General features: G+C 36.0%; 3 protein-coding genes across 3 annotated transcripts; 2 read left to right on the top strand and 1 right to left on the bottom strand.

Annotated features, from left to right (window-relative positions):
* The first annotated feature begins 3995 nt into the window (after positions 1-3995).
* On the top strand, positions 3996-7213 carry LOC141671843 (putative disease resistance RPP13-like protein 3). Its single transcript, XM_074478227.1, has one exon. The coding sequence runs from the start codon at positions 4446-4448 to the stop codon at positions 7077-7079; it is 2634 nt and encodes an 877-aa protein (XP_074334328.1). The 5' UTR covers positions 3996-4445; the 3' UTR covers positions 7080-7213.
* A 5900-nt stretch (positions 7214-13113) lies between these two features.
* LOC141671844 (BRCA1-associated RING domain protein 1) lies at positions 13114-19650 on the top strand. Its single transcript, XM_074478228.1, has 12 exons — positions 13114-13344; positions 13593-13646; positions 13774-13844; positions 14738-14833; positions 14943-15466; positions 15655-15755; positions 15979-16165; positions 16273-16382; positions 16605-16695; positions 17809-17974; positions 18232-18350; positions 18936-19650. Exons 1-12 carry the CDS (start codon positions 13256-13258, stop codon positions 19269-19271), a joined length of 1944 nt encoding a protein of 647 aa, XP_074334329.1. The 5' UTR covers positions 13114-13255; the 3' UTR covers positions 19272-19650.
* Positions 19651-21114: 1464 nt separating this feature from the next.
* Positions 21115-22215, bottom strand: LOC141671660 (F-box protein At3g07870-like). The gene has a single exon (XM_074477950.1). It carries the CDS (start codon positions 22213-22215, stop codon positions 21115-21117), a length of 1101 nt encoding a protein of 366 aa, XP_074334051.1.
* Between the last annotated feature and the right edge of the window lie 451 nt (positions 22216-22666).

The raw sequence follows: 22666 nt of genomic DNA on the forward strand, positions 1-22666 counted from the left end.
TAGCAAATCAATTTTCTGAATTAATACTAACACAAGTAACAATGCGTTGGCTTTGCACAAACGCATCAAAAGAATGCGTTTCATAATTAACGCAATATTAAAGTGCGTTTTTTGATTTAATTCAAAAAATAATAAAGATAATTATCACCATAGGACTCAAGAAATAGTTGCATTTTTGTGCTGGATAAGAAACACAAAAAAATATTACGTTTTTGAGTGATATAAAGGGCGTTTGTGAAATTTTGGGTCTTTTTTTCTCAAATTGTGATACTAAGGGTCATTACCCAGCAGAGCAATCATATATACTCTTTTGTGACACCAGATCCAGTCTATTTTTTGTTATGATCTTCTATGTTAATAAATCTCATATCTTCCATCTGGTTAATTGAGTAAGAAATCTAAGTTGATACAATTTTTTTCCTAGGGTGAATTCCCACCAGCATCATGAAAACCCATATTTGCAATTTGTTAAAAAAATTTAAAACATGAACCTCTCGGTAAAGCCCACATTTCCGTTTTCTTGATTCATAGGTACATTTTCGCAAACATGTTGAAGGCTGCTCCGTTTCTTGGTAGAATATTTTTCATGGGTTGTTGGGTTTTGATCATTACTTGGTCAATTTATAAATTAAAGCATTGACCAATTTATAAATTAAAGCATTGTGTGTATGTGTGTGTGAGATCAGTTTCAGGAGGTGTAAGGACTATGATTGAATGTAACGATGGTCTCTTGGTATTTTGCTATAAATGTTCAATCTATTAGCAGAGAGATTCGAGGGATTGCGGGATAAAAAAACAAAGGAGCTGAAAAAAAGAAAAAAATACGTAGAAGATTGACGGGAATTGCCAAGTTAGACAACCGAGATTTTCGTTTATATAGATATAAGATACAGATCTTTTTGATGTTTTATGCATATTTTAACGTGAATAAAAAGCATAACTCCACAAATTATTTTTAAAATTCTTTTTTCCTAATAAAAGTATATATATTAAATTTTAATTCAAGAAAAGAAAAATTAGAAAAAAATATGTGGAATTATGATTTTTATACATCTTAAAATACGCTTAGAAAGTCAAATGGACTTGTATTTTGGAACAAAGGGAGTATTTAATTCTCGTTGCATAATTTTTATTTACTTAAATTTGATTCCTTCATTAAGTCTGGTTTATTTTGAGAAATTATCAAAAATGCTAACAAAAAATTGAGTTTCTTTATAATTTTACTGTTTGTTTAAAAACTATTGGTAAAAATGCTGTTGGTAGTCAAAATTAATTAATTTACTTTTACGTTTTTGTGAAAATAATTGAGGTTGTATTTGTATTTGGTTATAGGCATTACAATTAGTTGCAAACTCGTATTTTTTTAAAAAAAAGTAGAAATTTGTATTTTTTTTCTACATAAATAAGATTCATATTTTTCATAAAAAATTCACCCAGTTTTTTATCTTTATTTGAATCAACCAACAAAATCGATAATAATAAACGGGAAATCAAACTAACGGGCAATAAGATAACTCAAGTGGACATATACGATTATTAAAAAAAGCACGTGACATTAAAATTTAAGTTGAATGGGAACAACTTTTTCGTAAGAGAAATGCTCGGGATCCCAATTTTTTTTTTAAATAATGATGTGTCATGCATAAATGGTAACTTTCTTTAATAATAATATGAGATCAAGTGTGTGTAAATATAAATCTCAAATCAAAATTTGAAAAAAAATTGGGAAAAATATTCGAGAAACCTAGCATTACTCTTTTGGTAAAGCATTTTGTTGGAATTCAAGGAACTATGCAAGTTAAGCTCATAAACAAAAAATATAGGAAACATTGTTACAAAGCAATTTTCGTTAGGAATGTAAATGCAACGGATGAAAATCCTTTGCCATGTATCATCTACCAAATTTTGTTTCTCTCAAGATTATTGTCCAATAAATGTCATTGGACATTAAACTGCTCCATTTACATTCCTTTTCTTGATCAGGTGCTTTAATTATTCCTCATCTTAATCAGGCCTTAATTATTCTGCCTTCACTGATTTGTGGTTTTGTTTGTTTGGGTTGTGATCAGATTATACGATGGCCAGTTGCCAAACCTATTCTGCTCATGATTTCGTTGTCAAGGTTCTTTCTTTTACTGCACCCCTGCTCTGTTTGCATGCTTTAATAAGTGTGAGTCTGTGCGCGCGCGTGTGTTTTATCTGGTTACGGATTAAATTTTCGTGTTTGTGTTTACGTGCATTTCGAATTAATGTAATCTTGCGTTTGTTGTTATTATTGTTGATATGATATTCTTTGTTCACTTGTTTCCTATTAGCCTAATGTTGAGTTTGTTGTTATTATTGTTGATATGATATTCTTTGTTCACTTGTTTCCTATTAGCCTCTGGACTTTGATAAATTTTTCTTTAGGTTTTTTTTACGAGTTTCTCTATTTTTCGTTTACTGATTATTCATTTATTCATTGTTTTAGATATCAATGGGAGTTTGCAAAAAAGTTTAAATTTTATAATTCTAGTTTAGGATTTACGAACATATATAGGCTGATAATGTACAACGAAATGATCTCGTTGCAAATTTAAATAATGTATATAGCATAAATTACCGTCCGAAAATGTATATATGATGTAATGAAGGATATAAGATGAAGTAGTTCGAATTTTAACTCAATTGTCGATAAAAATGTTTCATTTTGTGCCTTAAATATCTACTATCTTATGTTAAGGACACCTTGGCGTTGGAACTGGTAGAATGGCTTAAACTGCAGAAACCATGGGCTTTAAACTCAGGCAAAGATCATGTCTTTGTTTTGGGTAAAGTTTTTGGAGAAGAGATGATTCTCCATGGGGAAGTACATTTTTGAATCTTGAAGAAATGCAAAACCCAATAAAGCTACTGATTGAAAGGCAACCTTGGCATGTTAATGACATTGGAATACCACATCCTACCTACTTCCATCCTCACTCCGATGAAGATATCATCTCATGGCAATTCAAGATCATCCAATCAAGCCGAAACAACCTCGTTAGCTTTGCAGGAGGTGCAAGACCAGATTCTCCAGACAGTATAAGATCAGTGCTGATCAACCAATGCACTTTAGCAAGTACTGGAACATGCAAGTTTCATCCATTCTTTATACTAACACTCAAACCACTCTCGTTGCAATCGTCTCAAGAGCGTCACAAATCACATTACAGGTGTTTCATCCTTACAACTTAAATAGCACTACTTAATAATATGTTAGACATTGCCCTTAAGTTTATTCGTTTTTTACATTTCTAATATGTTAGACATATCTTTCTTGGTTACAGAAAAATGCAGTATTATGTTATTTATTTTAGCTAAAAATTTAAGACAAGAGCTCATCTAACAGAACATTATCAGGAAAATGCAGTATCTAGGCGTCCAATATGCAGAATGTTTATAGGCTCGGAAATGGAAAAAAATTTCATTTATCAAGATTGAGAATCAAGGGCAGATTCATGTAGGGGTGGACAAGTGCCCCACGGAATCAAAGTTTAGCTGTTTTTTAATTAAAATTTTAAGATATAAATATGTGTATTTTATAAAGTGCCCTCACTAAAAGAGGTGAAGTGTCCCTATTTATATTTAGTTTTATTTACAGTTATATGATCTAAATTGGAGATTAAATGGTTAAAATACTAAATTTTAGCACACAAATATCAAATTCGAAAAGTCTAGTGAAAATGACATTTTTTTTAAATTTGGACGGGTGACTAGTGACATAATCACTTAAGTAAATGGTGTCCCCGAAGAAGTTGGGCTCTGGATCCTTAATTTCAACAAACGCTACTGTCAAGTACCTGAATTTCATCCTTTTCATCTGCTTGACTAATAGTAACTCAATAGGGTAGATTTCCCTGGAGACTTACTATGCACTTAAGAAGAATTGCATTGTAGCGATTATGGTGAAAGGACAGTGCTCTATTTTATAGGGACACCATACACATGCTTCAAGTTACTATAGACCACACAATCTTCAGTCCAGTTACTCTGCTGTCATGGTCCCTCTTCTTCTATATTGCTACAAAGACTTGTAATTATAATTATAATTACATTCTATATCTTTTATGGCCCCTCTGAGATTTCTCTTCTTTTTATGGACTTAATATTCGATTACGATCACTTTCAGGTGTACCTAAATTCAACAACAATATGTTAGACATTGCTCTTCAGTTATCTATTTTTTTGCATTTCTAATCATGCTCATATTATTTTACCACACAAAACACGACACTCTTTCAGTGTTGAGGGCATCTTTAGCTAAAGAGAAGTGACAGGTTGCTAAAGCCTCTTTGTAGGGACACCAAACACATGCTTTTATTTCTGTAATTCTGTGCACAATAGACCTTACAAATCATAAATAAGTATTGTTCTTGTTGTAGTTACTTCGATTACCTTCAGATCATAAAGCTTAATAAAGAAGAATGGTTGATGCAATCGTATCTCTTGCAATTGAAAAGCTTGGTGCATTTATTGCACAAGAAGTTAACATTCTACTAGAAGTGAAAGATAATTTAAGGTGGCTCAAAGATGAATTGCGATACCTCCATTCTTCCGTAAGATCTGCAGAATCGAGACTCGAAGAGGAGCAAATTCGCAACTGGGTGGAGGACGTCAGAGATGTCGCCAATGATGCGATAAAAATCCTGAGCGATTTCAGTGCTCACCAAGAAGAATATGCAGCTCCGAAACAAGGTATCTGGGATCGTGTTCGGGCCTGTTTTTGCTTGATCAAAGAAGAAGCTACACTTTATGATATCGGCAAGGAGATAGATTCAATCAAGAAAAGGATTGAAGTGATCAAGAATAGGCGAAATGAGTACCGTATTGACAACATCTTAGCCACACCAAACAAGCAGCAGAAAGAGAGAACATTGTTGAGAATAACCGCCATTAATAACCAGGTGGAAGTGGTTGGTTTCGAGGATGATTTTAAGACTTTGATGGGGGAGCTTAATAGCGAGGACCTCTCCCTCAAAGTCATTTCAATTCACGGAATGGGGGGCTTGGGCAAGACTTCACTTGCCACAAAGTTGTACAACTCTAGCGAGTTGAGAAATTTTGATACTCGTGCTAAGGTTTGTGTGTCCAACGAATATAACATAAAAGATGTTTTGAAGAGAATAGTGACGTCTTTTATGGGAGCTGAGTACGAACAAAAGTTGTCAACCATGGACGAGTACCATTTGCTGCAGCACCTGCCAGAGTTACTTCAAAGTCGAGGCCGATATTTGGTTTTGATTGATGATATATGGGACATAAAGGTTTGGGACCAGATTAAAATTGCATTTCCAAACCAGAAAAACGGTAGTAGAATCATCATAACCACCCGCAACAAAACAGTTGCAGAGACGGTTGACGACAAAAGTTTTGTCCATCAACTCCGTTTTCTAACGGAAGATGAGAGCTGGGAATTGTTCTGTAAGAGAGCAAAACCAACAACCCAAAATATGGAGAAATTAGGAAAGGAGATGGTTGGTAAATGTCGAGGTTTGCCACTTGCAATTGTGGTACTGAGCGGCCTGTTATTACACTATATGAGCTATGATTATTGGTCAAAGGTGAAGGAGCATATATGGAGACACTTGAAGGATGGTGGATCTTTCCAGATTGAAGAAATACTGAGTTTGAGTTATAATGACTTGTCTCCCCAAATGAAAGACTGTTTTCTCTACCTTGCAAGGTACCCGGAAGACCATGTGATTGATCCAGACGAGTTGAAGCGTCTATGGATTGCAGAGGAATTCATATCAGAAGCCGAAGAAGGTGAAGGAGTAATCATGGAGGACATGGCTGAAAACTGTTTGAATGAGCTGATTAACCGTAATTTGCTTCAGGTTAATAAATTGCGATGGAGCGGACAAGTTGAGAGTTGCCGGGTCCATGATCTTGTCCGTGATCTTGCCATAAAAAAAGCAAAGGAGCACAAGTTGTTGGTCGTTTTGGACTCAGGTAAACACCATCCAGAACTCATTCATTTGTTGGAAGGACAACCTCGTCATGCCATTTACAATGAAATAGGTGAGTACTTGAAACTAGTTGAGCATAGATTTGATGCTTTACGTCTGCGTTCATTGACACTAGTAAGGTATTTTGGTGCTAAACTTGAATTAAAAGAAATGAAGTTGGTGTGTTCGAAATTCAAAAATCTCAAAATCCTAGATATGGATAGGGTACACTTAAAGAAAATACCAGAAGAAATAGGAGATTTAGTTCACTTAAGATACTTGGGCTTAATGGGTCCTGAGTTATATTCTCCAATAACTATAGAAATTCCAGCAAGTATAGGCAAGCTTAAAAAGCTACAAACCTTGCACGGTCGGAGGAATACAGACTACACAGTTCCGAAAGAGATCTGTGAGCTGCATGAGTTGAGGCATCTACACATTCGAATTAGTGGGAGTTTGAATATAGGTACCCACCAAACAAAGTTGCAGACTCTTGATCGTATAGAGTATAAAGAATGGATGAAGATTGATACTGTTAATCTTACCAACCTCCATACACTCTCTATATGTGATAAAGATGATGAAGAAGAAGAAGAATACAGTTACACGCTGGAGTCTGTAGCCAATTTAACAAGTCTCCAAACATTAGCCCTATGGATTAACGTTGAGATTCCAACACTGAAACCACTCTCGTCTTGCAATCGTCTCAAGAGCGTGTCCTTATTGAACACTCTAAAGGATCCATCGGAACTACGTCATCTGCCCGATTCAATAACGGATTTAAGTCTAATCGGCAGTGAGTTGACAGAAGATCCAATGCCCACTCTGGGAAGTTTGTTGAATCTCACCGCTCTTGAGTTGGGTCCTTATGTGTACATGGGAAACAAAATGGTATGTAGTGAGAATGGGTTTCCAAGTCTTCAAATTTTAAGATTGAAAGAATTGGAAGAATTGGAAGAATTGGAAGTTGGGGACGGAGCTTTCCCTTCTCTCAAACAATTTCAAAGAGTTGGCTGTCTAAAACTGAAGAACATTCCTGTACAACTAGCAGAACGTGTATGCCCCTGGGTTGAATTGGATGACTTAACTTTTAATCTTAATTTTATTTGATGCTATGGAGTATAGGATAGCTCATTCATAGCACTTATAATGAGATTAATTACGATAATGTAAGGATTATAAAATTCACTTTTGTTTCCTTTTACCTCAGTTCAGGTTGATTTGTTGATATTTTGTTTTTTTAATAGTGGATAAGATTATAGTTCTCAACAAAAGGAGATAAAATTTAATTCAATGTAACTACTCATTTTTTATAAAATTTATAATTCTTAATCACCATAATTTTTTAAGAATAATAGTCATCATATTCTATTAAAAAAAATCAAAATTAGTGATAAATTTTGAAGAATAAAACTTAATAGTAATTATATTCTTTACGAAAAAAGAAAAATAAGTATAAGCTGGTTTAGTTATAATAATACTGGACGTTTTCTTTCTCTCCTTATGTGAGAGCTGTTGAGTTTGTCTCTCCTTTCTTCTGTTATAGACAGTGAGAGTTTTTTACTTTAGTCCGTCAATGGAGGATATAGAAATGAATGTGGCATAACTCGATATTGCCAATGAAGAGAATGAGGAGTTGTCTCTCGATGAAGGTGTTGAGGAGGAGATTAATAGGTTTGAACTATGTTTAGTGGGGCGGTTTTTGACAGAGAAGAGTATCAACGCTCGTGCTATGAAATCAAAGATGGCAGATCTATGGAAGCCTGCGATGTGAATCAATATAAAGGATTTGAAACCATGACTATTTTTGTTTCAATTATATCATAAGGATGACATGATTTGGGTTAATACAAATGGTCCTTGGACATTTGACGGTGCCCTACTGGTGCTGAATGTCATTAAGGCAGGGGAAGATCCTATAAAAGTATCACTTCATGAGTTGGATTTTTGGATCCAAATTCATGACCTACCGGTAGGCTACATGTCTGAAGTGGTCGGTAAACAACTGGGGAACTTCTTTGGCACATTCTTACTTTATGATACAAAAAACAACTCGAGTATCTGGAGGGAGTATATGCGATTGCGGATTAGAGTTGATGTACGCAAGCCTTTGAAGAGGAGGAAAAAAAATTGTAAAAAGGATAAGTCAGAAGTCATTGTTAGCTGCAAATATGAAAAACTGGGTGATTTCTGCTTTATATGTGGTTTACTTTCTCATACGGAGCGTTTTTGCCAGAAGAGACTTGAAGCTGGTAGTGATGAGGTTAGTAAGGAGTGGGGACAATGGTTAAGGGCTCAGCCTCGTAGGGCGACAGGTGGTACCAGGAGTAGGTGGCTCAGGGATGATGGTGACGGGGATTGGGGACAAAAGGCGGGATTGGATAACCACAGAGCGGTTAATCAGGAATTCAAAAATCCTAATCACTCGCTTACAGATTATCCTGGGAGAGATTATAGGGGGAAAACAACTACTTTTACTAATAATTCGGATAAACTGAATTCTATAGTTGGCAATTTAAAATTCAAGGAGGGAATTTCAAAAAGTAATGTGACGGATGGGCTGGATTCAGAAGAGCATTATGGGCTTAACTTGGAGGAAAGGAAAAGACAAAGAAGCGAAGCCCATGAAATCTCAACTCAATTTCAGATCAGGACAAAATAAAACAGGACTCCACTCTTTCTGCTGCTGATTGTGTGGAAACCTCTCAACCTTTTTTGGCTACGCTTGCGCAGCAAGCTAGCCACTTGCAATGAGTTGTATAAGTTGGAACTGTCGAGGGCTTGGGAACCCTCGCACAGTTCGAGTTTTGCATGATCTGTTGAAGGATCATAATCCCAGTTTTCTATTTCTTATTGAAACTATTTCTTTTGTAAATAAGATTGAAGAACTTAGAGTTCAGTTCAGTTTTGATCATTGTTTTACAGTTGACAGAGTAGGGCGTGCCGGGGGTCTTGCTGTTTTATGGAAATGTCCTTTGCAGTGTGAGATTTTTGGATATTCTCAGCACCATATTGATGTGGTTTTCTCAGAAAGTAATGCTGCTTCATGGAGGCTTTCTTGTTTCTATGGGTATCCTGAACGAACTAGAAGAAGAGAGTCGTGGAATCTACTTCGGAGATTAGCTGACTTGTCTACCTTGTCGTGGTGTATTTGGGGTGACTTCAACGATATGTTACAAGCTTCAGATAAACGAGGCAATACAGCTCATCCTCAATTTCTGCTCGACGGTTTTCGTAGTACCATAGAAGAGTGTCATTTGTCTGAGTTGTTGCTTATTGGGGGTCGTTTTACTTGGGAAAAGAGTAGAGGAACCAGTTCTTGGGTGAGAGAGAAGCTTGATCGAGGCTTTGCGAATGTGGGGTGGTGGAATAAATTTCCTATGTTTAACTTGAAAGTTGTGCACACACCGGTGTATGATCATGAACCTTTGCTACTTGAGTTCTTTAAGGCTGACATCTCGAGGAAAACATTCAGGTTCCGCTTTGAAAATATATGGTTACGAGAACCAAATTTTGTTAATGAAGTCACGGAGGTTTGGAAATCAATACCTTCTATTCATTTACTCCCCAAACTTTTTGAGGTTTCCTCTTACATGGCTCGGTGGGGGAGGTCTTTTTTCCACAAATTCAGAGATAAAATTCAAGAACATAAGAGAAATCTGGACAGACTAGTGGAATGCAGTGATGATCAGAGTGTGAGAGAGTATTTAGAGGTAAAAGAAAAACTGAATGCCCTCCTACTTGATGAAGCAACCTACTGGCAGCAACGAGCAAAGCTTTACTGGCTTCAAGACGGGGATGAGAACACCAAACTGTTTCACTTTGCAGCAACATCAAGGAAAAAAGCAAACAAGATCAGTTTCTTAATTAACAATGAAGGAATTCGAGTGGAGGATAAGGACGGTATGTGTGAAGTTGTTAAGGAATATTTTACTACACTTTTCACAGAGGTTGATAGCAATGCTAGTAATCAAAATCTTAATGGCCATAGAACTGTCACAACAGCCCAGAACGAGACATTAACGCAGGACTTCTCTTTTGAGGAATTTAGTGTGGCCATCAAGCAGATGCACCCAGATAAGGCGTCTGGGCCTGACGGACTAAACCCTGCATTTTTTCAAAAGTTTTGGTCGATCATGGGGCAGGAGGTGTTCAAATACTGTAAGGAGTGGCTTCGTATTAAAAATTTTCCAGGTGAGCTGAATTGCACTAATGTTGTTCTTATTCCGAAAAAAGAAAATGCTTGTAGTTTAAAGGATCTCAGATCTATAGCATTATGCAACGTCCTTTACAAAATCTTGGCTAAGGTGCTTGCTAATCGGTTAAAGTCTGTGTTGCCTTCGGTTATTTCTGAAAATCAATCAGCGTTTGTGGCGAATAGAAGTATAACAGATAATGTTTTGGTGGCGTTTGAACTAATTCATCATATGAGCCAGAAAAAACGTGGATCAGTGGGAGAGGTAGCTCTCAAACTAGATATTAGTAAAGCGTATGATAGGGTTAGTTGGTCTTATCTTAGACAAAGAATGAAAATAACGGGTTTCTGTGATACTTGGATCGAATGGATGATGATGTGCGTTCAAACGGTGACTTATAATTTTTGTTTTAATGACTCTATTATTGGTCCAATTATCCCTAGGAAGGGACTTTGACAAGGGGATCCCTTCTCCCCTTATCTTTTTCTGCTTTGTGTTGAGGGCCTTTCAAACGCTATTGATGTTGCTTCAAATAATAGAGAAATAAATGGATGTCAAGTCTGTGTAGGTGCTCCAGTAATCTCTCATCTTCTTTTCGCTGATGACAGCTTCTTATTTTTTAGAGCTACCATTGAAATGGCCACGAGTATAAAGAATTTATTGATGGATTATGGTAGATGCTCAGGTCAAATAGTGAATTTTCAGAAATTAGGAGTATACTTTAGTGCGAATGTCAAACGTGAAGTGCAGGAGGAGTTATCATCCATTCTGGAAGTTCATAATGATCTAACAAATACCAAGTATTTGGGGCTTCCATTGTTGGTTGGGAGATCAAAAAAGAGAGTCTTCAGTTATTTGAAAGAGAAAGCAAGTAAGCGCATTCGATCTTGGCAATCCAGACCAGTCTCTCAAGCTGGTAAGACGGTGTTGATCAGGAATGTGGCACAAGCCATTCCCTCGTATTGTATGTTGTGTTTTTTGATTCCAAAAACCCTCTGCAGAGAGATAGAACAGTGCTTTAATAACTACTGGTGGAGGTCGAACATGATTGACAATCAAACTGGGATAAATTGGCTCTCTTGGAACAATATGAGCCTTGCTAAGAGTAGAGGGGGTTTGGGGTTTCGAAATCTTTATGGTTTCAATATTGCCTTACTCGGAAAACACATCTGGCATTTTCTGCAAAAGCCTGATACTTTGGTGGCAAGGCTGTTTAAAGCTCGCTATTTTTCTCATACGGCTGTTCTTAAAGCTGTGAAGGGGCAGGGAGCTAGTTTCATTTGGTCGGGGATCTGGACTGCTAAAGAGGAGCTGGTTAAAGGTTTTAGATGGATTATTGGCAATGGGAATGACATCATTGCTACAAAAGATCCTTGGCTCAGGACAAAAACCAATTTTTGTGTTGAGCAACATTCGATCTATGATGGTAGAATGGAGAAAGTGTCAAGTTTGTTACGACCTGGGGAGAAAACATGGAATGCAGAATTAGTAAGACATAATTTTCTCAAAGAGGATGCATATGCAATTCTGGCTCTTTATATCCCTCAACGTGAGGCTAGGGACAGAGTTGTTTGGACGGCATAAAAAATGGAGTTTACAGTGCTAGATCTGCTTATCATTATTGGTTTAACTTGAATTATGGTGAGGTATCAATCCCTCAGTCTGTGGGTTGGAACAAAGTGTGGTACCTTAGATTACCTCCTAAAGTGAAGATTTTTGTTTGGCGTTTCTGTCGAAATGTTATACCAGTTCGAAGGAGACTAAGTTCTAGAGGCGTGAGGGTCCCTATCACCTGCCCGATGTGTTGTGCTGATATTGAACATATGGCCCATCTCTTTTTTGACTGTGCTTTTGCTGTAGATTGTTGGCGCCATGTCAACCTATGGTATGATTGAAGTTCTATAGAAAATGCTCATGATTGGCTCTTGGATAAAATTAGCTCTGCTCTTTCTGATGAGATTGTAAAGATCTGCATTGTCTTATGGGGTGTGTGGTTTTGGAGGAATAAACGTGTTTGGGATGGTAAACATGTAACTGCTGCGTATGCCATGGATAGTAGTTTTAGTAAGTATACAGAGTGGATTCAAGCGAAGAAAATTCAGGCTTCATCTCTTCCCCGTTCAACTGGAAATGCTGAGAGATTTGAAAGTAGATGGCGTTGTCCACATACAGGTGGCCTCAAAGTGAATGTGGACGCGTCTGTCTTTCAGAATGCAAGCACCTTCATAGTTGGAATGGTCTTGAGGGACCATCTTGGTTCGTTCATTGCAGGAAGGAGTGTTAGTCTGCCCATGGTGAACTCCGTTTTTGAAGCAGAAACCATTGGAATAAGTGAGGCTTTGTCTTGGATTAAGGTGTATCAATCTCATAGTACGAATTTTGAGTTAGAATCAGATTCGTTGCTTGCCGTCACAGCTATCACAGGTGAGAAAGAATATATATTAGAAGTTGGTGATGTTATTGATGATTGCAAATAGAAACTGAGTTGCTTGCCTCAGGTTAGAATTAGTTTTGTCCGGAAAAATGCTAACAGGGTAGCTCACGAGTTAGCTAGAATCCCATGTTTAGTTCATTTCCCTATTGATTTCACATCCCCTCCTACGTATTTGTTGGAGGCTCTATCTTTTGATCGTTTGAATTGAATATATTCTTCTGTTTCAAAAAAAAAAAAAAACTATTTTGAGAAATATTTTGGGTAGGCAGTATTGTATTTTGCAAGAAAGCCGGGGAGCCCAATGAGTAGTAATTGATTTACACATCAAAGCCCATTTTCGGACTTTAGCACACTATCTGAGGAGCCCAGTGGGCCATTTTTACTTATTTATCAATACCCATTTTAAACCAAAGCCCTAAATTAGTTTGCCCATGACCCGCCAATTGAAACATTTCAATCAAGAATGGCGGGAATTAATTCTTGATTTCAACAAACCCTAAATTCTCTGCCCGCCAAATTCAAAGCTTTCACCGCTGAAAAATCTCATCTTTATAACACCCCATTTATTCTCATTGTCTGATTTACTATTAAAGTTAGCATTTTTGTGATTTTCTCTATTAACAATCAAGAAATTTAGAGCTTTATTTTGAGAAACAATGGCTGAAGAATGTCAATCTTGGAGACTACTGAATCCATGGCTCCTTCACCTTCAGAAACTCGCTCTTGAGCTCAAATGCCCTCTTTGGTATAACCCCTTTTGTCCATCTCTCTCTCTCTCTCTCTCTCTCTCTCTCTCTCTCTCTCTCTCTCTCTCTCTCTCTCTCTCTCTCTCTCTCTCTCTCTCTTCCTCCCTTCTCTCTCTCTCTCTCTCTCTCTCTCTCTCCCTTCTCTCTCTCTCTCTCTCGCTCCCTTCTCTCTCTCTCGGCTGTAAATATTTGTTTTGTGTTGATGTGCTTTTGTATGCTGAATTGTTGAATTTTGTGAATCTTGCAGCCTTGAGTTGCTGAGCCAGCCTGTGTTGCTACCCTGTGACCATATCTTTTGCAAGTTTGTAACTTCCCCTGAACTTTTTAGTTATTTTAATTGGTTTACGTGCATTCACTTGTTTGTGTATAGTCTTGTTTGGTGTGATTCTAAAAAGACTGGATCTTTGTTTGTTTATGTATATGTGCAGTTGCTGTGTTAAGACTTCTACTAAGTTTGGATCTGAATGCCCTTCATGTAAATCCAAATACGGGGATCAAGGTATGAAGAGTTAGTAATGCGATTGACGTTGAATTGCATCATGACCTGTATAAATGATGATTGTGATTTGTGGAAGTTAATCAAATAGTTTACTTATATATTGGTAGATTAGTTCACCTCTAGATAGAATTGTAAGACATTACTATAAGTTTGGATCTGAGTGCCCTTTTTGTAAATCCAAGTATGTGGATTGATGTATGAAGAAATAGTATGTGATTGACATTGAATTGCATCATGACCTGTATAAATTGTGATTGTTATTTATGGAAGTTAGTTAAATAGTTTACTTTATAAAGTTTAAGCATTTTGATCACAAGATTTGTTTACCTCAAAATAAATTTATTAGGATAGAGAATAAAAAAGTGAACAAGTTGCACTATACATATGGAAGTAGGGCTATGGTCTTTGTTCATCGCTTCATTCCGGGACCTTAGGTGTGACTGTGATGGACTTGATATGTACTGGTCTGTGATTAAAAAATGTGGATTTTCATTATGTTCCTCAGATTTCATAAACACAATATCTCTGTTGCTTACTTTTTTGTCATTGTTATATGAGAGGTTTTTTTACCGTTGTTAAGGGAGTGAATACCTTTTATTCATGGAACATCAATGAACTTACTTTTTCACTAATTTGGACAAATATTGCCGATATGGCAGTTATAAATTTATTAGGACTAAAAATAAGAAGATTCAGTTTTCAGATATTTAACTTGCAAACTGGATGCAATATGTAACTGATTATTCTTAGTTTAGTTACTGTCTATGTTTGTTATGCATTAGTATTACAGAAAAAGATGGTCAATTTAGTTACTTTGTATGGTTGTAAGGTATTAAGCCCAAAGATGTAACATCTATACATTTACTTATTCATGAATTTGATAAAATTTACAGAGGTGAGGTCTGCACCTTTCATGGAAAGTCTAGTGAGTATCTACAGAAGCTTGGATGCTACTTCTGTAAACACTCTCTTTCAAGCCGTTCCTTGTGGTAAGATGTTCTGTACTACTATCACAATCTGTTCTATATTTTTAATTTAATTGTGATTCCTTGGTCAAATATTCTATAATATACATGCTGGACTACTGTATCTGTGTAGATGCTGCAAAGAAGTTGAATATGTCTCCTGGCTCGGTCAAGATAAACTTTGTTGATGGCATGAAGACCGAGCTTAACCAAGTGGCTGCAGATGGGAATTCCAGCAGTGGGACCTTTTTCCCTCTATTAGCTAAGAAGTGCAGTCATGATTTGCTCAATGGTTCTGCTGAAGAGGAGAAAATGTTAAACGAGAACCCCATCAAAAGTGCACTCTCCGGAGGTATTCAAGCCAAACACGTGGAGTTGACTGGTCTTGATGCATCAGTCTTTAATGCTGGAGGCAGGGTTACGAATTTTCAGTCGCCTGTTAAAGATGGAAGTGTGAAGCATGAAGCGAGTAAAGTGGAGGAAATAGACATGAATCAGATGGGACAACTTTCACCTGCTTGCACAGATTCGTTGGGTGATATTAATGATAACAGTTCTGATCCAGCGAGCTGCCGGGATGCCAAGAGGCAGAAGAAATCAAATCCTGAAGATACAGGTGGAGTTTGTGCATTTTGCCATTCTTCAGAGGTCACAGATGTAAGCTCTCTGATTTAAGATCTGCATTGCACTTTAGTGTTACTGCCTGTTTTGCTTTTCTTGTTTGTAACTATTCAACTCTGACACTGTTCTATAGGTTATTTAGGAATATGTTTGGTGGGAAAACTATAATTCATTTCTTTGGCTATCATTTAAACTGATCAACAGTTCCTTTATGGTGTCTTTAGGAAACTGGGGAGATGATACATTATGCTAATGGGAAATTAGTTGTTGGGAGTTTAAAACCTTTCTCCAATGGAATTCATGTTCACAAGATGTGCATTGATTGGTATGTTACCCTTGGTAAATAATCTGTGTTCACTTAGTTTGATATGGTACTTCAAGTACAACTGAAAGCTGTATCTTATTGTTTAAGCTCGTCTCATTGATTTAGTTAATCATATATAATTTATATGGTCCAAAGTTGTGTCATCCGGGCAGCAAGGCAGTGTCAGTTAAATGTGATTCCCTTATGATTATACAAGTCTTAGCTATATCAATCTCTATTTCAGGACACCTCAAGTATACTATGAAGGTGACTATATAAGAAATTTAGAGTCAGAATTAGCCAGGGCTTCAAAGCTAAAATGCAGTATGTGTGGGTTAAAAGGAGCTGGACTTGGCTGCTTTATGAAGTCCTGCAGGAGAAGTTATCATGTACCTTGTGCAATAAAAACCTCAGATTGCAGATGGGACTTCGTAAGTCTTTCAATTTACTTGAATAGTTGTTATATAGTCATCTGCAATAATGACTATCACATAAAAATTTCCTCTTTATCTGATTTTTTTGTTTTTTGTGCTTATAGGATGACTTTTTAATGACATGTCCAGTTCACAAATCTGTCAAGTTTCCAAGCGAAAGGTCTAAATTTAGAAAGGAAGTTATTCATAAAGCCGAACCCGTTGCAGCACCAATGTACAATTTGAAATTAGTTTCTGTATTTTTATTTACTTTTGTTTAGAGAACTTGTTTTATTTTGCTGTATATTTAGGTAGTCAAAACAATTATGGAAGGTAGACACTGCAAATACAGATCTCAGTTCACAGTTTTAATGTATAATTGATATAAATTGCTATTCTACAAGAAGTCTTTTGCACACAACTATTGATGTCTGTTTTTTGTTTCTTTTGTATCCAGAGCACCTAAGCAGGTAAATTTCTGGGCATCGTCGCTTACTGGACCAAAAGATTGGGTACTTTGTGGATCTGCTTTGTCTACTGAGGAGAAGGTTGGTTATTGTTTCGTCTCATAATATAGCCTTTTTTTGGCAGGTCTCATAAATTATTCTTTCAATATGAATAGCAGTCGTGATTATATGTTCGAACTGAGTATCTTCCAAAATTTAGACTAGTTTTAAATTTTTCACCTAGCATTCTACAGTTTCAAAAAATGATAGCAAGTATGAAGTCTAATGACTATTCAACAAAAACTATTATCACATGAAATTAATAAAATCTGCGTGTCTGCTTCTTTTGACCTTAATAAGTATTTTCAGTTGTCATCTTTAACTAGCCTATAACTCGTGCGATGTACGGATTGCTTTTAACACTTAAATAATTTTAATAATATATTTTATCTTAAAGTTATTAATATATTAATATAGATTTTCAATAGTTAATAAATAAATTGAAGAACATAAAATAAGTTATAATAATATATGTTTTATGATAATTTGAGACTTGATTGAAAATAAATAATATAATATATAATATGTTGTTCACGGGACTCGAATCTTGAACTTGTAGAAATTGTTAAAAATAAAGAATATAAAAGTTCAAATATAATACGATGTTGTTCGAACCGTGAAACTATGAGAGCAGTTTAATATTATTTTATTGTTACATCCAACAGTTTCTATCTATTTGTCTTTAGATTTGACGGTTGTTATTTACCGTACCAAACAATTGTACCGAACAACTGACCAACAACTACCAAATAGAGGGTGTTCTGCTTATAATAGTATAGTATAGATTTGTTAATTAATATGTAGTCCTTTGTTGGATAGAATCGCGTGAAACTGAAAACTTTTGTAATAAGAATGTTTGGAAGGTTTTTATAAATAATGGTAAATTGGTTATTATGAAGCACACGTATCAATTCTTAGGATTTGAAACATGTAGATGTACACACATGAGCAGAAAATTAGTTATGAACTTAGTCGTTGTCTCGTTCATGTGAAAATAACACCAAGTAATTATACGTAGAACATGGGAGTACTTAAAAAGCTTTAGTACATCTAAACATATTTCTGTTTCGACTTATACATGACCCACTATCATTCATGCAGGATGCTTATTACTTATTCTAGAACTTAATATCTATATAAACGTTTTACGTGCAGTGTTATCTAGCAAAGTTTGCAAGCACTTGTGGTGCCACTATCTCAAGGTCTTGGAATCCAAATGTCACCCACGTGATTGCCTCGACTGATGCTAATGGTGCTTATACAAGGACTTTAAAAGTTCTCATGGCTATTTTACATGGAAGATGGGTCGTTACAATGGACTGTAAGTTATATTCCTAAAATTTTACCACACTTTTTTAAGTTGCAACTGAAATTTATTGACTGGCATTGACTTTGGTGGACATTAACCTTGTTAGAAATTGTGGGAAATGACATTACATAAAATGACATGTGGAGTTTTCTATATACATGAAAGTTAGAATATGTCTTCTTTTTTTGTCTTGAGAGAGATAATAAAATACAGATCAAGTGCTTGACCATCCATTGATCATATATATACAAACTATGCTCTACTTGTAGGGATCAAAGCTTGTAAGGAAATGAACAGACCAGAAGATGAAGAAAAGTATGAGGCTGGCCTAGACAATCATGGATGTTGGGGTGGTCCCAAATCAGGCAGGCTTCGTTGCTCACAAAATGTAAGTGAGTATTTATTTAATAAAAACTTTCCTTCGTTGCTTACTAAATGTAAGTGAATATATTAAATCCTCCCTCCGTTCCTCTCATTTCTTTACAGTTTTTTTCACATGTTTGACACGCATTTTAAGGCAACTATAAAGTATACTTCCGTAATTTATTTTTAAAATTTTCTTTTTTTGTATAAAAGTTTGTACATTATATTTTTATTTAGAAGAAAAAAAATTAAAAAATAATTATGCAAATACATTTAATAAGAGCATTAAAGTGCGTGCCGAGTCCCCGTCCCCCAATGTAAAGAATTGAGGGGGACGGAGGGAGTACAATTTTTTTTCCTTCTAATATTATTAGAAGTGTCATATAAATTCTATAGCTTACAAATCCCAGGAAAACAGATCCCTGAGCTTCTGTTTTTAATTTTTTGCTTCTTTTAAATTGTGTTCAAAATATGCAGTGTTTTGATTGTAAGAATGATTGAATTGATTACCATCATTCATTATATTAGCGAATTGGCAAATTGTTTCCCAAAGTGGATATATTGTCATTGTGACATTATAATGTTCTGATGTTTGACGTTTTTTATGCAGGCACCCACGCTTTTCAGTGGCATCAATTTCTACTTTAGTGGTGATTTTTTGCCAGCATACAAGGATGACCTCTTAAATTTGGTTACAACAGCTGGTGGTTTTGTAATTAAGAACAAGGAACAATTAGCTGCTTTAAGTAGTCCTGTGCAGGGATCTTCGACAACTGTAGTTGTATACAATGTTGATCCATTACAGTACATGGGCAAAAACGAATCTGTCCTGTTGCAGAGGTTAAGAACGGCAGAGGATTTGGCAACTGAATTTGGCTTCCGGGTTCTTAAACATACTTGGATTTTGGAATCTGTTGCAGCATGTAAGTTGCAGGCCTATTATTAAAAATGTAAGCTTTAGACAACCTCTGGATCACCGGAGGCATGCAGCTGGGCAAGTTCCATCTCACCAAGAAAGACCAAAAGGCTTGTAGCAGTACAAGTCTTTCGCCAAGAAAGAAAGATGAACGACAAGGGTAGTGAAGTTGAGTGTGTCTGTTTAAAATTCTTCCACAGTGGATTTAGATACAATGTGATTTTCACGGATTCATCATATTTACTTTCAGAGTGTTTTTTTAGTTCTATATTTTTCACTAGCATAAAGGCGTCTTGCTGATGACCAGATGAATGATGATAATCTTTAATATGAGCCATTTTAAGAATAGCAGTTCTACAAATTCATCAACCTTCTGTTACTGCCTTTTGTTATCATTATAATGTTATCCTTTTTTATTATTTGAACATTGGACTAATTTCAAGAGCCCTACACTCACCAGTTTATACGTGTGCTGTTACGAGTTGGATACTGGCTCGTTATTTACACCCTCGCGTTCCCTACTACCCAGATCAACAATATTATAAATCATGCCTATACTACTGCATGTACAATCCTATAACAGGTCAACATATTGTTGTAGAGCACACTGAAAGGGATGATATGTTATAATCCACGATCAAAAGCATGGAGATATATTGATAGTCACACTTCCGAGACTATGTTGACTAGATTATCCTTAATCTGGACACTGTATTATAGCCAATTATAAGTTTTGCAGCAATAAAACTATTAGAAACTTATTCCATTTGACAAGATTTTGAATTCTTGTGTTTCTTTTGCTTCAAATTTTGTTTGTCTGAGAAGCACGGAGTTCAAAGTGTTCATGTTGCCTGTTGGTGCATATAGTTGAGTGTTTTCTGGCTTTCTGCAACTGTTAGATAAGGCATTTTGTGTCTGTGCTATGATTCATAGGACAGACACAAAAATTATATAGACTGTGACAATCTGAAATCAAAGAATGTGGAGAACAATCGGAGACTTTCATTGTCTAGTATCCAGAACTTACTGTCAGTGCTGTCATAGATATTCATGACTTTAGCCACCTTCAAGAACTTATTATCATCATAATATTAACATGGTGTCTTAGTCTAAAAATGGGCTGATGAAACATGTTCAAGAACATTCGGGGGACAAAAGGGGAGGGCCGGGACTCTGATTTATAGCTTTCCGGTGTGAGAGCATCTCTACTCTGTCAAATGCATGGAAGGAGCCTTAGGACATATAGGGGCGGACGCAAGCTCATGTCTTAGGTCCTCTGTCCATGTAGTCCTCTTCTTGTTTTGAGTAGATAAGATCATATTTTCCTTTCTTGTTGACAGGTTGGTATGATAATCAAAGAAACACTTATGCTCCAGATAATAGAACATGATTACCTGAATGATGATGAACAATATAAACAATAAGCATCTGCATATATGATGGGTAAATATGTAACACTGATATCAGTTAATGGCTGATGTCTTAATATGTCAAATACATCGTTTCTATGTACAGAAGCGTTGTTGTATAAGTACAATTGACATCGTTTCTTTTTTTACACATCAGTTATTGACCAATGTCTTAGTATATCTAATACATCGGTTATTATTTAGAAACGATGTATTATACTGTCTTTCACATCGTTCCAGAACCGATATGAAAAACAGGACCTTTTACTACACCCACGTAGACATCGGTTTTTTGCATTTTTCACATCAGTGCATAACCGTTGTTTATTGACGTTTTTCTTGTAGTGATCTGAAGTTAAAAACGAAAACAAGAGGCTTATAAGATGAAAAAATACTAAAAATTATTTGAAATTGTAAACTTAAATGCTGAGAATTTAGCGCTTAATATACATTGCAATAGTTCCCTAACTGAACATTCGTAATCTTTTCAATGCTTCGTCAGGTGTGTCACTAGTGATATATCTGGAATGTCTTGCACGTGGATTATAACATACCATAGCGGATGCATATTCAATCCCATACACATACGATTGGCCCAGCATCAGAAATTCTCCGTTTTTAAGGCGTGTAAAGGGCCCTAAAGATGGGACAGAAACAACAAAAAGTTTAGTCCATGAATCTTGAATGCCATATACATTCATCACCCATATCTCGCTCTCTCGGTTCTCCAGCTTAGCGAGGCAAAGACAGCCATCTAATACTCCAAGATTCGACACCTCACAGTTCTTGAAAGATGGTGGTGTGTGAATCACCCGAAAGACCTCTTCTTCCGCGTCAAGAGAATTTATGAGAATCTCCTTGCAGTCGAGCCAATGATACTGTCCATTTAGCAAGACCGGATGCACACGCCCGTAATCTTGATAAGGAACTTTTTCAATTTTTCTCCACGTTTTTGTCCCAATTGTCTGCATATTTGCTCCGGCTCGTCCTCGTTGATCATCATAAATTTCCAACAACTTCAATTGATTGGTTTTCCGAACAAAAATCAAAGCACAGTTACGCCACACTACATAACACTTATTAGGTTTTGGTACGACAATATGTTGACCTGTTACAGGATTGTACAGATGGTATTGTGGCCATTTTTTATATTTCTTATCGCGATGATACATAACATATGGATATAAATCAAGAGCCACGATCCAACATGTATAATTACATGCACAAACAGCTATGAATGAAGATGGAACACGAGGATGCCTTAGTCTTATGTTTAAATCAAACACTGAATTCGAAGGTATCGAAAAATTGAAAGGATAAGTGGCAGTGTACAATGATTCATCAAGTTGAACTAGAACTATCCTGTGGTTACTTTCGAGCACCATATGCAGAGGAGCTTTTCCTCGTGAAAAGTATTCATGTGGGAAATATGGTTGGTAAATCAAATTCGCCCAATCTTTGCACACGCAAGTGCATCTGATAATAGATTTTGCCGGAAGAAAGCATAAAATTTCGAGAATGATATGTTCGTGCAGATCAGTGATGCTGCTGGTACCTTTCATCATTCTTTATCAAATTATCAAGTATGAACAAGTACAAGTCAAAGATTTTAGAGACATTAACTTTTATACCTTTTGGAGTTTATCAGTATTTGTGTCAAACTTGAAATCCAAGTATGGTTTAACTAGGAATTGTATACCAAACAGTACTACTCTAAATAGAAGTCGAACATCTCTGATCAAATAGCACTTCTGGCATATCATCTCCTACTTGGTTATTCTTTTAGGTCATTCATGTTATGTATCATCAGATAAAAATTAAAATCATGTAACTTACAAGCCTATGTGCAAAGATATCATGTAATTTTATGTTTTGTGTAGATAAAATTATAGAAATATTAGATTTATTGTTTGATTTTCGAGATTTTTGGAGAAATTGTGTCCTATTTTTAGGACAACACTATGATATAATACAATTCATTATTTTTGGTTTGTTAAATTGTGTTGTATATATTGT

Source organism: Apium graveolens, chromosome 7 (assembly GCF_009905375.1).
Source record: "Apium graveolens cultivar Ventura chromosome 7, ASM990537v1, whole genome shotgun sequence".
NCBI classification, from domain to species: Eukaryota; Viridiplantae; Streptophyta; class Magnoliopsida; order Apiales; family Apiaceae; genus Apium; species Apium graveolens.

Excerpts from the sequence above, each read along its gene's own strand:
- LOC141671844 (XM_074478228.1), top strand. The coding sequence starts at position 13,256 with ATGGCTGAAGAATGTCAATCTTGGAGACTACTGAATCCATGGCTCCTT. Across the intron at positions 13,845-14,737 it reads ATCCAAATACGGGGATCAAG|AGGTGAGGTCTGCACCTTTC; the intron begins GTATGAAGAGTT and ends TAAAATTTACAG. Across the intron at positions 17,975-18,231 it reads ATGGGTCGTTACAATGGACT|GGATCAAAGCTTGTAAGGAA; the intron begins GTAAGTTATATT and ends CTCTACTTGTAG.
- LOC141671843 (XM_074478227.1), top strand. The coding sequence starts at position 4,446 with ATGGTTGATGCAATCGTATCTCTTGCAATTGAAAAGCTTGGTGCATTT.
- LOC141671660 (XM_074477950.1), bottom strand. The coding sequence starts at position 22,215 with ATGATGAAAGGTACCAGCAGCATCACTGATCTGCACGAACATATCATT.